The sequence below is a fragment of the Tenebrio molitor genome, chromosome 9 (assembly GCF_963966145.1).
Source record: "Tenebrio molitor chromosome 9, icTenMoli1.1, whole genome shotgun sequence".
Taxonomy (NCBI): Eukaryota; Metazoa; Arthropoda; class Insecta; order Coleoptera; family Tenebrionidae; genus Tenebrio; species Tenebrio molitor.
Window position 1 is genome coordinate 10,131,125 of NC_091054.1, and position 14,226 is coordinate 10,145,350.

General features: G+C 37.2%; 1 protein-coding gene across 3 annotated transcripts in view; it reads left to right on the forward strand.

The window, feature by feature from the left end:
* Positions 1 to 14,226, forward strand: part of f (forked) — a 46,489-nt gene that overhangs the window by 6,364 nt on the left and 25,899 nt on the right. The window contains exons 1-2 of one of the 3 annotated variants that reach the window (XM_069058983.1): positions 3,399 to 4,389; positions 13,938 to 14,114. In XM_069058983.1, the coding sequence (XP_068915084.1) occupies positions 3,422 to 4,389; positions 13,938 to 14,114 (1,145 nt within the window). In that variant the 5' untranslated portion in view covers positions 3,399 to 3,421. Of the gene's footprint in view, positions 1 to 3,398; positions 4,390 to 13,937; positions 14,115 to 14,226 lie in introns of those variants that run through there. The other 2 variants (XM_069058984.1, XM_069058985.1) reach the window with 2 other exon arrangements.

Sequence of the window (14,226 nt, forward strand, 5' to 3'; positions counted from 1 at the left end):
CATTCGTTCCATTAAAGAATTTCTCGCTACGCTCGTCGTGCTTTAAAAACACTCATGTGATAATAAAGCGTCTTATTAAACTCATATAATAATATACTATTATCTACGAAGTTTATCTATTATACGTTCATTTTGTACGTATTTATAGATACATAATCTAGTCCATATTACACTAGTGGAATATGAATTCCCATTCCATGACTCTTAGGAATTTATTATTTTTTTAATTTATTTTTTATCAAAAACAATTTGTTTCCTTGACAACCATGACAGTTTACTTCGACATAATGTTTGAGTTGAAAATTCAAACTTATAAGTTATAATTTAACAGTCGTAGGTAAAGTATAGGATTCAATTCATGTATAAATGGGCCACATTACACACTCATTATCTAATATACTATTACGTAATGATTTTTTGTTTTAAATTTGCAAATACATATGTATGTACAGTTGCGGCCGTTGAAAACTCAGACACTTTGACAACGCCAAACTTTTAGCTTTGTAAATGGTATTGAAAGTGACGTTTCTCAAAATGTCACTCAAACATTATCCACATTAATTTCTCTCGCAATGACTCTTATACTCACACCGTCCCTCAGTCAAACACATTTTTGCAAATCAGATAATTGCGGCATTTCAAAAGTTACGCGCGATTCTGACCTAATATGTCAAATACTGACACTGACTTTATAATCCTTGATGAAAATCCTGTTTACGCTAATCAAATTTCGGAATTTATACAGAGTGTTTAAATCTTTCCGGTCTGAGATTTCAACGGCCGCAACTGTACCTATCAAAATTGTTACAACTACTCGTCCCGTACGAAGATCTAGATGACGAATTGGTTTCATTTCCTGTAATCATTGTGATTTATTCGATTTAGAAAATATCTTAAATAAATTGATCACGAGTAAAATAGATCGTGAAATCAATCACCCGTTAACTGTTTTTATTAGGTATTTTAGTTAAACATTGCACAATTGTTTTTTAATCAATCTTGTTCTTTATTACATATTTAAAAAACGGTGACAATCTTAGAAAAACCTGTATTATTTTATTTTCAAATAAAACTTTTCTGACATGTTCATTTAAACTGCAGATGCTGCATCATTAAAATAAAAGACATATTTTTTTGATATGTATCTAGGTGCAAAGTAAAAACTAAATTTGTGAAAAGAGAATTTTGCAAAAATTTTAAAATATCGGATTTAAAAAAACTGTAAAATCAATCAGTCATTCGGGCACAAGAACGTATAATTTTGAAAATTCTGCTTTCTATACAGAGTGTCCCACCTAAAGGCTGTATGACACGATGCTAAATTTTGTAGAAAATTTGTTAGAAAATGAGAGAGGACCAATGAACGATCAGGATCTGACAAAGACAGACTATGATCCTGATCGTTCATTGGTCCTGATCGCGGGTCTCTCTCATTTTCTAACAAATTTTCTACAAAATTTAGCATCGTGTCAAACAAGCTTAAGACTTTCAGGTCTTATACCTCTCTCTATTATTTATGGACCGATTTTTGTGAAATTTGGAAGGTAGATATGCTAGTGAATGAAGAATAAATTACTGGTAATTTTAAAACATTTTCCTTTACTTGAATCTACACAAAAGTAGTGTCCGATTGTTACTCGTTAGAAAACATGCGTTTATACAAAAAAAATTAATCAAATTAACAGTTTCTACTTCAAGAAAACATCAATTATTTTATTAAAAATGTGCTAAAATTTTTGAGATATTCAAGTCAAGTCGCTTTGAAACAATAGAATAATTCTGCGAAAAATTAAATAAATTAACACGGTTTTTCCTCTTTTTCTTGTAGTACGACTACCTTTAGGGGACGAATTTTTGAGGAAGTCATTGTTTATTGTTGTTCTACAGTTTAGTATAAACCTTAAACTATTTAATTCACAAATAAAGGGTGTGAAAATGGCGTTTTTAAACCTGGAGATACTTGAGTAACGTGAGATTATAATCTCCACCCTTTAAATTATCTATCTGTTAAATTTCACAAAAATCGGTCCATAGGTAATAGAGATATGAGACCTAAAATCTTAGGTGGGACACCTGTATATTTGCAGTTCTACGAGTAATGTGAGCAGTGAAAAGTGAGAAAAAATGTACTGAAACTAATTCACGCGCACGTGAGAGATTCTGCAAGAAAATCGCACGCCAACATCAAATGATTCCTTGAGAAGATATATTCATTTTAAATGTCAAACCTGCAACGTTTGAGTTTTTGTCAGTGGCATACACGAAAAACATTTCCAATAAAAATTTTCAAATGCTAAAAAGATTTCCCGAAATGTTTGTTTTTGCCGCAACAACCCACCAAATGCAAACTTTCTGTTGGCTGTTTTTTGCAGGCGGACACTTTTCAAAATAGAATTAAAAAAAAACTTTCTCTTTATTGTTTCCGCAGATTTTGAAAACACCGCATAATTTTTTGTTTAATTATTTAATTTAATTTAATTTATTTAATTTCCTACAAGCCTAACTTTTACGCTATATCTACATTACGGATTACAGACAATACTGAAATCAAGAAATGAAAAGTTGCAACGGAACGCGGTTTTCTCCTGCGGTCACCCTTCCAAACACTGACTGCACCCGAGATTGCTCAACTTTATTGGTAGAATGATGGTAGTGCTTTCATAGCAGTGTGACCCCTGTATTATCCATTATTATTATGATTATGATGATTATCATACAAGACCATCCTCAAAATCACTCACGTATAAAAGTAATGTAATTTTTTTGCATATCTCCAAGGATAAGTGCATTTCCGGCGAAACTACAATTATCGATGTTCATTCGAGACCGTCCAAATAAAGCAACAGTGTCTGTTTTAAATCAAACACAATTCGATAAAAATACGTAATGAATTTATCACGACTCTTGACGCGACCTCAAAACCGGACACGCGATCCATTCGCTTTGTTCATTTTCACTTTCCCGTACGGAAAACTCCATCCGACCGTTGAAATTCGACGCCACCTCCGCAGACGTCACCCCACCGTGAAGGCCACGACCTCACCGCGAGCGCACTCACCGACACCTCTTCATCAACTCTTCCATCATCGATGTTCGTTTTCTTCGATTGTTCATCGATGCCGTTACGGAACTGATCAAGCTGGAGAGTCTCATCTGCTTTCGAACGATTTCTCTGCACATCACCCATGTGGGTCTCGCGCGGCCTCCGGCGCTCCACCACGTCGCCCCGATGTGCATTTTCAACGTAAACGCAAGATCCAGATCCAGTGGAGAAAAGCGATCGAAACGTCGCCCGCCATTGACGGATCGAAAACACCATGACACACACTGTATACATGACTGCACAACGCATCACAAAGAATATCCGTTTTGTTCGGAAACGGACCAGTCGACGATCGAACGGGGAAAAAGCGCGCGCGACATGATAGATTTGACGCTTTTGTCGGAGATTTTCCGATTCCTGTGTCTGTGCGTGGTGATGGAGAAGGGCTCCTGGACCCCCAGCCAGGTCGAGGTGACCGCGTCGGCGAAGCGACCCAAGGAAAAGGCCCCGGTCAAGCCGGAGTGGCTGAAAGAGTGGACCATCAGCAAGGGGTGGATACACAACAGGTCCCACCTTTTGACTCTAGGCAGGGAAAACCAAGACGACAGCAGTTCCGTGTCCACCGAAGACGTGGATGATTTGATCTCGACGGAAGCAACCGAGGGACAAGACTTGTCGCTCGTCTTCCACCAAGTGTGCGAAAACTACAGAGAGAACTTTCCCGAGAACCCCACCAAGTACTCCGACTTGCAGCTTCCGGAGATCTACAAGGAGCGTCTCTTGCTGGGGCGGGACCAAGAGAAGAACTTCTTGTCGCAGTTTTGGAAGCTGGTCAAGCCCAAGAAGAAGACCGAGAGCCGCGACTGCAAGTTCACAATTAACGAGCTGTACGACCACCGCGAAGCTGTCCAAACTTTCGGCAGTCCGGAATCGACGCCCAAGCCGTCCAGGAGTCGGACCACTCTTGGCAAGAACATCGCCCTCCACAACACGCTCAACTCGAGGACCAACCTGCACGAGGACCCCATCTACGAGTGCTCCGAGGAGAACCTGAGCATCTACAACAACCCGATTTACGCCCCCTCGACTCGGTACTACGATTTCCGCTCGAACCACGTCTGCGGATCGGCCTTCAAATACCGGAGTCGCCCCGATCCGTTCAAGTCACGGCTCAAGACCGAGAAATGCATAATAAGACACATCAAGGTCAGGATAATGCTGTCCTTGAGGATCGGCCAGTGGAAGAGGCGGACCAGGAGGGCGGACGTGACGCGGTCGGAGGGGACGCACGAGGAGCAGAGGAGGATCGCTAACGGGAGGAACTCCGTCAAGATACAGAACATGAGGTTCGAGTTTGCATCCGGTAACTGTAAGAGTTGTCGAGTTTAACGCTTTGATGATGGTGATGTGTGCGCGTTAGAGCAACGGTAAGCTGGACGGTCGCGAACCGGAACTGAGCGGGGATCGCGCTTCCGCCGTCGGGGGACGGAGCCGCCGTCGACAATTTCTCTCGACATGTGTCGGGAAATTCAACAGAAAGTTTAACACTTGTTCGCGCAGATAACATCGGTATTTCTCCAATTAAGACCGAGATCGCTGCGAAATTTCGCTCGAGACGTCAATTAGGATCGGTTAATTTGCGGTGAAGATGACGTCCACGAATGCTAACGGATCGGTCAGGATTTTAGACGAGTATTTGCTTACGGACGGAGCAATTAGCGATAGCACCTCGACAAATAAAGCTGAAGGAACAGCGAACAGCTTTCGTCGTCCAACGTAAGAATCTTTTCCGACTAAAACGATCATCGTCATTTCCAGATTCAAATTATTTTCGAAACCCGTTACGTCTTAATCGTTTAAGGTAATTACGAACGTAAAACGCGCACGTAACTATCTTTGCTCCTTCGACTGGTTTTTCTTTTCGATTATGCTGTGGCAGTATGTACATCTATTCGTTCATTTTACGGTTATTTTGGTTTTTACGTCAACTTCTTCAGTTTCTTGCATCAAGCTGAACCCACGTCAGTGTTTTACTACAATTTTTCGATGAAAAAATCGACGAATTGTTCGTGCAAATTAAAGAAACCGAGAAAAATCAACGGGAAAGTTCTTAAAAGTTTGGAAAAAATAGTCAAGGTAAATCTTATGTGTTGTGGAAATTTTTAATTAGAACCGTTATGTTATTTCTTCTAAAATTCGTTTTATTTTTGTATTTTAAAGTTGATAAACAATCTCGTCTATGAAGAAAGCTAATAGTTATTTGTGTATCAAGGCCAAAAAGTGCATCTTTTTCGTCCGAGTCTGGGTTTTCTAGTGGAGGCGCAGCCGAGACTTGAAAACAGGCGAGGACAAAAGGCACTTTTTGGTCGAGGTGCACATTAACTTTTTTAGGCGACCGCACGAACTACAAAGCAAAAGACATCATTGGAAAAATTACAAATTTATTTTGTATCTACTTTTTTCAAATACATACATTATTACATTTACATTACATAGATACATTTATTAATATGTACATATTAACGATTTTTTATAGTATTTTTTATCAGCTTGCCAACAAAACGAGAAATTTACTATTTGCAATACATTTACTTATTTTAATAATAACAATTTATGGTGACAGGACAATTATTGCGATTATCATCTGGGATGTCCGGCAGCGTATTAGAAATTAGAGTCGACATTAGACATCACTTTGGCTGTTGTATTATACATTTCTTCATCACGCTATTGCTATCGATTATATGAACGTGCATTTTCTGATTATGCATCAAATAAGCACCAGAAATAAACGGACAAATAATAGTATGTAGTTTATTTGACTAGTTTGTGTGTAAATTGGGCCTTTTTTGGCACGCGTGGGCCATTTTAAAACGCGAGTGAAACGAGCGTTTTAAATGCCCACGAGTGGCAAAAAAGGCCCAATTTACACACGAACGAGTTGAATACAACGTTTTTTTGTTCGACGAGTCCCTTAAAGGCTCCAAATCGCTTAAAACCTTTAAAATTGTCAAATATTCATTTGTTTTCGGTCGGTTTACTCGGTTTTGTCGGTTTCGTTGTGAACTTACTAAACAGACCAAACAGACGAATAGATGGAGCCACGGTCCATGATCAGAAAGGTGCGTCCGAAAAAGAGTTACTTCTCGTCTGCATGGGAGTACGTAAAACCACCTTTATTATTAAGGGTCCCTAAAAAAGCATTTTATTCATCATCTTATAAATATGTAATATGTAGTTACTTGTGTATCAAGGCCCAAAAAGTGCATCTTTTTCGTCCGAGTCAGGGTTTTCTACTCGAGGCGCAGCCGAGACTTGAAATCAGGCGCGGACAAAAGACACTTTTTGGCCGAGGTGTACACAACATTTTTCGTCTTCATTTAGGCAAAACTTTTGAAAAACATGAATCAATTGTAAATTTTGAGGTTATCTTTGACAGATGGCAAGTTAGGTATATAAACTGAAAAAATTATATACAGGGTTATTCACGTAAGATGACGAGCCTGGCCAGGTAAAAATGCAACCCAAAACTCCCAAAAGACAATTCACAAAGCAATCTCGATCCATATTACATTATACGGCATTATCATAATGCACATAAAACATAGACAGCTTTTAATGAATGTCAAGTTCTGACAGAAAAATACCTCTCTCAGCAAAATATGAAATTAGGATCATATCGGTTCTGTCATCGTTCGAAAACCTTTTCAAATACTAAATATGAACGAAAAATGCAATAACAGAATGATATACCTTTCAAATTAATAGAAAACCTACTTGGATTCCTGATTTAATTTTTAAATACCAAAACACAACTAATGCTTTGTAAAGTGTATTTTGGGTTGTATTTTTACCTGGTCAGGCTCGTCATCTTACGTGAATAACCCTGTATTTAGTTATATACCACTTTATCTCGGGAAACGAACACGGAATAGTACATTAAAACATGAGTTTTATAAAACTTATATTAAGACACGAGTCAGATTTGCAGCACGACTGCTGCAAGCAAGAGTGCCTGTAAATGACGAGCGCTCTTAAGTTTTATAAAACGAATTTTTTATGCTATTTTTTCTAATTTGCATATTAAATACATGTTTTTTTTTACAAATACATAAAATCAATTTTGGTAATTTAGGAATTTTGTGACAGTTGGTGACACATTTATTTCATGGTTAACATTTAAAGTAAAATTCTAAATTTGAATCTAGACTAAACATAATTGTTATTTTTCGCAAGTGAAATTCCAATTAAAGATGAATTATCTAGAAATGCGGCAAATTGCAGAAAATACCAGAGTCAATTTGCTGCCGGCAATGTGTGTTACCAACTTACTGAAAATAGTTCCTAGATTTCGGATGTGTTAATAACTTATTAACGCATTCGTCGATCGCCAACGAACTCTCATTTTAATCAAGATCAAACGTCATACATGTTTTCTAAAAATTCTAAATCAGATTAAACATTTGACAGCTCGGAATTCCGGAAGAGAAACTAATATTCAAATCATTTTTTCGGCGAACTGATTTCTTCTCTTATAAATTCCTCATCGAAAAAGAATCATGTTACGATCGAAAAAAAAAAACAGACGACAAATGTAAACAAAATTTACATATCAAAATCACGCCACAAAAAAAATTGTTATTACTTTCTCTCGTTATTTACAAGTGTTTTTCACTTTGTAAACAAATCGAGGAATTTTAAACGTTCGTGACAGCTTTGTTAAAACAGCAAATTAGAAAAATTATATTATAGAATAGGCCGCGAAATCTTTCGAGAGAAAAATTGTCGCCGAGGCCGCTTGCGGCCGAGGCAACAATATCGAGGATGTTAAAGGATTTCTCGGCCAAGGTGTATACAACATTTTTTGTGCAACCAAAAATTTGTTGAAATCTTATCAAATTTATAAGTCACACGAACTTAGTCAATACATTTTCTGCACCTTTCTCCTTTTAAATCCATTGCAGAAAAAAAATCAAAACAGATGCGACCAAACTCGCAAATAAACAAATCAAAGTCGATCGCCGACGAACTCTCATTTTAATCAAGATCAAACGTCATACATATTTTCTAAAAATTCTAAATCAGATTAAACATTTGACAGCTCAGAATTCCGGAACAGAAACTAATTATCAAATCATTTTTTCGGCGAAAAAGAATCATGTTACGATCGAAAAAAAAAAACAGACGACAAATGTAAACAACATTTACATATCAAAATCACGCCACAAAAAAAAATTGTTATTACTTTCTCTCGTTATTTACAAGTGTTTTTCACTTTGTAAACAAATCGAGGAATTTTAAACGTTCGTGACAGATTAAAAAAAATGTTAGCAAATCGGAAGAGGGAGTGGCGCGACGCAAAAAAACCCAATTCCGTAATCTTCAAAAATGTGCAGACGCGAAGATTTCTTCACTTTGCTTGGTCGATTTGCTTCGTCTATCCGTCGTTAATTAGCGAATTCGGTTCCTATTCATCGGCCGACAATCACAATACAAAGAATTTCTTCGCGCCCAATCACCGCCATCAACATTCATGAAGGTTGCGTTTTATTTTTTAATTGGACTCGGATGTTTATACCCGTTACGAAGACTGTTTTCGATCCGAAGAGATCCACAGTGAACGATCGCCCAGCGAAGAGAACAGTCCGACGGGCGCGAGTGCAACAACCGCCACCAGTGCTGCACGACACGTGTTGGTGCGGCGTCCGCCGTCACCCGGATAGCTCACGGTAAATCGCCGCCCCCAGCGCATCGACAACCCCGGGGTCACCGAACGGCCTTAACGGGCCCGCGAATTCCTGCCGATCGACGAAGGTGTCGTCGGCGACGCCGAACGCGGAGGATGTCACGGTGGTGGCGAGACCTCGAGCATGCCATCGCGTCCTTGCCCAACTTCCGTCGGCGGAAGGAGGATTATTTCGTAAAAGTGCGATTTGCGCAAGAATTTGATTCCTCCGGTCCATCACCGACGGTCTGTGTTGTTGCGGGGACGGCACGAAAGCCGTTTCAACTCGATTTGTTGCACAAGCACGGAGAAAGCTTTGCAATTTAACACAAACATGGTGTTTAAAAGACGCTAATCCCGTTTCGGTATTGTGATGGTGTAGAAGAAGTGGAGGGTATTATAAGAACGTCGCTTACCTACTAACCGAAGATTAGAAAGTTATTTGCCCGTCGAGTTTTTCTCGTTTCTCTACGTGCTCCTTCCTCATCCGACGAAATCATCCTCTCAGGGACACATTTCGATACTCTCGGTTTCACCAGAAACGACACCAACTCGGGACTCGAACGAAATTTTCTCCAAGTCACGCGGTTCATTTACCAAAATGTATCTCTCCTCTTTTTCAACTGTTCGTGTCAAAGTACCGCAATCTTAATTTGCATCTCCATTTTGAACACTTTCGTTAGCGTTTCTACCGCGGACTGCATCGAGAAATGATCGATGACGGTCACAAGAATTTATCTACTTTTGCCATGTGGGCGACATTTTCAGTAACGTTAGACAGGTGGTTTCGGAGAAAAGAGCGAATTTAAAAAGTGAAAAACGTCATTGATCACTTTTCTTTTTTTTACAATTTACCGATCAAATTGAATTCTGATGGAACAACAAATCCGTCTGAAACGTTGTCAAATATTTGACTCGGCCACGGCAAATATTTATTTATGAGATTATCTCGAAAAAAACGTCTTCAACATTTGCAACGTAAGTGAAGCATGTTTAAATAATTTTTTTGGTGTGCCGTGACGTCTGAAAATCGTGTCTGTGCTTAATCGAACGTTACCATGACGACTAGACCGACGTCCTCTCCGGTGTTTACAAACAAGAGCTTTATGCAATATTCATTTGACACAACTGTATTTTTATGACGTCGATATTTTTACAAACTCTCCGTCGATTTATCTTTGTTGCTTTCTCGAATTTATTTCTAAGGTGTGTCCGAGGCACGTGTTAAAAATACATAAACAATCTTTCTTCTTGATTTAATAGGTGACTTGACGAGGGCATTTTTTAACAGTAAATGACGTCACCTGCTTGTTATACCGGGTGTATAGCGGAACGCAGATTTAACGACTACTGAGCAAGGATGTTTTGTTATTTTTCAGCAAAGAACTTTCATAATTAGCTGATGAATGGCCCAAAAACCGATGGTTTAGAAATTGGTGTTTATTAAAATTTTTTTTTTAAATCTCTAGGAGATGGTAAATGAAATTTTTGTGGTAATTCTTAACAAATTAACGTTTCATTTGCAACATTGCCAAATATGCTACTACAAATTGTTGCATTGTTGGTAAAATATTTTGCTAATTTAATTTAGTGACTTCCTAATATGACATTTTTTAAATCTCGAAATGACGTTTGACGTATTTGACCCGATTTCCCATCGTCGTGTGAAGTTATCTACTAATTACGTCGCTGATCAAACATCTTTCGCATTTTTTCAATACGTCGATAATTAAGCGGACACAAAAGATTCCAGTGAAAAATTGAATCTTCTCTTTAACAATAGATCTTCATTAAATTTTGACCGAATTGCGCAGGTGTTGGATAAATTGAACTAATAACGTTTTTATTTCGTTTTGTTAAATCTATTAAGCAAAATATGGAAAGCTAATACTTAATTTTGGTCGATCGAGTAACGAAAAAAAGTTTGTTGAACAGATGTTAATTATTAATGACATTGTCAAATATGCACAGTAAGTGACACCTAATTAGCACCAGACAAATATACCGGGTGGAGAAAAAAATTCATGTCGATTTTAGCACAACACATTCAACGTCACATTTCTGACAGGCCTTGAAAAATTTGTCAAAACTGCCAAAAGCAAATGCGAAACCATTTCTAAAAGATTTGGAAGCTTCAGGGACGTCGTTTCAAACAATAAAATTTTGTATGCAACTCGTTTCTGGGTAAATTGGGCTTTTCTAATTGCCCTCGAGACCTTAAAACCCTCGCTACGCTCGTGTTTTAATCTTGTCCCTCGGGCAATTAGAAAAGCCCAATTTACACAGAAACTCGTTGCATAAATAACTATCTATTATTATATTAGAGTTCAAAATGGTTGTCGACGCAGTTGGCCCTGAAAATTCAAATTTAAGGTGGCAGTACGGCCATTTATAGTAATTTTAGAGTTTTTTTGTTTAATTTCAATTGTCAAAAAAAAACTTCAAGGTTAAGCAACATTTTAACGAACCAAAAAACATCTGGCAACATCAGAGAATTTGGTGATTATTATAAACAATTGTTATTTCTCCCCATGTCATTTAGATTTTTATTGATATCTTCAAGTTGTTCTCTTACGATGAAATTTTCCATCAGTCAAACTAAAATGTATTATTCACTTTTATACTTTGCTTGTCAATTCTTTTAGATGATAACCTCAAACTGTCAAAATTGATATTTAGATACTTTTGTGTACTAAAGGCCGTTGTGCATTCTCACGGCCAACTGCGTTGACACCCATTTTAAAATCTAATATAAAGGTTTTGCCATTTCTACTGAAACACCACCTGTTGATTTGTCAGTTTGGCAACGCAGCAAAAATGTTTAGTATTTTTTTTTTATTAGTATCACTAATCTTGATTTTTATATTATATTTTATATACCGATATTATATTATATTATATAGGGTGTTATTGAAAGTTGTACAGATATTTTAAGCACGAGCTACTGGCTTCATGTAGAACTCGGAAAAAATTCTGTCAAAAAATAAAATGACATTTATTTTTTGGGCTACAATTTTTTTAAATTACTTTTAGTCTTCTAAGTTGTCAAACAACCTCGTCGGTAAAATTTCGGCACATTTTAAATACACCTTGTATATCATATTTTATCAAACGTACACCAATGCGGTTTCCTTGTTTTAAAGCATATTTCCTATAGGTTACTTCACATTGGCGTACATTTTATAAAACATGATATACAGGGTATATTTTTAAAATGTGCCGAAATTTTACCTGCGAGGTTGTAGGACAACGTAGAAAACTAAAAGCAATTTTAAAAAAAATTGTAGCTCAAAAAATAAATGTAATTATATTTTTTGGCATAGAATTTTTTAGATATTTTTTCCGAGTTCTACATGAAGCCAGTAGCTCGTGGTTAAAATATCTGTACAATTTTCAATAACACCCTGTATTTAGAATGCACGAGTCGACGAGATAAATACATAATTGCTAAATAGGTAGTTAGATAATTGATTTATATGACATACTTATTTTGACAGTGATTTCAGATTTGCTTTGACGTCTCAGGAACTAGAAAATGTCAAAATTTCAAATTTCTCACTAAAAGCCATTTTACGGTCAACCGAACCTGTTACACACTGCTAAATTTTAGGAAAAATCAACAGGGGGTGTTTCAATAGAAATTGCAGAGCCTATAGCTAAAAATATTTGAACCGTTTTGTATTTTATATCGCTAAAGAAACTACACCGGGTGGTTCTCGCAACCTTTATTGTTTCTGACGAGAATAACATTTTAGTATTTAGCGTAAACAAAAACTGATTTATTTTGATAATCTTTCTCCATTTTTAAAGAACATTTTACAGTTTTGAACTGACGGAAAATTTCCGATTGAGATAATTATTGAAAATAGAAAAGGATAACGGGAAACGGTATAAGACACTTTTAAAATTAAAAAAGTTTTTTCTAATTGTCATTCATCATGTAGAACGACATTTTTCAACGGTAAAAATAAAATTCCCATTTAGTTGAAAATATTTTTATTTAATTAATAGTAAAAAAAAAAACTCCTAAGATTATGGAATCCGAATTTCACCTCTTTTGACCTTTGCTGTATTCTCTCTGTTGTCTCTTTTTTTGTCCATTTTATTTACATATAAAAGCTTTATTTGCATATTTTGCCCTCCGACGCCAAACCACAAATCATCGACGCAGTATCAAAACACGACAACAGGTTTATAAACTTGCAAACACTAAATTTTACCGAGAGCTTCAACGTTTCACGGTTACGCATCAGATTACCCCAACTATTAATTTATTTGGGCCAACGAGATACATAACTGTACTTATTATTTCTTCCGTATAATATAAAACATTTCTTAATCGTGTTATGGCAGAATGCGATATTTTTTAAGCTAACGTGCCACTTAACACCGGCAGAATTTGCCGCAGAAGGCAAAAGTATAAAGTCGCACCATAAATACAGACTGATTCAAATAACTTTTCGACCCTAACGAAATTTAAATGCAGCCAGTAATACGTTATTGGGTGATAACATGATACCTTTATTTACTAATTATGAAATCTGGACACTCCTGGCATTATTGACAGTTACTTGACAGTTCCTTTTTGTATAATTCAAAAATAATTTTTATTAATTAAAATGTGCTCCAATGAGCACATTTAAATAAAAAGAAATATTGTCGATTAGTGCCATTTTAAAATTTTTATAATTGAGACTTTTGTGAGGCATGTCCAAACCATACAAAACTTTTAAATAATTCATGTTTTTGGATCAAGTAATGAATGAAAAACGTATTGCTGGCTATATTTACATTTCGTTAGGGTTGGAAAGTTATGTGAATCAGTCTGTATCGCTTTCTCCAAGGTCAAAACATCATTTTGAAATCTTAAAAATAACTCAATATTTTGATCTGGCTTCCTTCGGAAATTCAAATCAGTGACAGTAACGACCGAAAAAAAATCATCCATAATATTGAGTCGTCCTGATGTGTTGTTATGCATGCGATGGTAGAATCACCCTGTATATAGAAATAGTAATCCACCCAGTTTTTTGTTTAATTTCACAAAATATACTCCGAGTGTGTAGTTTTTAACGGGAATGTTCGTTACTTGGAACATAAACGCGATTTTTTTAATAATTGTGTCTAGCATAGACAACCTACAATACATCGGTGTGTTGCGTGTTGCAGATACGGAAGGCTGAACGTCCTACGGTGGTTGCTCTGGGAGGCGGAATTCCGCGGCGGGAACGACATGCCAGCACTGGAACGCGCCGCCAACAACACCACCCTGGCGCTGCACTACGCCGCCGCCAGGGGATGTCTCGACTGCGTCCGCTTGCTGGTCGACTCGACGCCGGATCTGAGGTATGTTGCCCTCCCGGAATTTTCCGTGACAGGTCCGTCACGCTCTGAATGCAGTTCATACGGTAGAGGCATCTTCGCAGTACTATACGAATTAAAACTAATTGATCCGCGG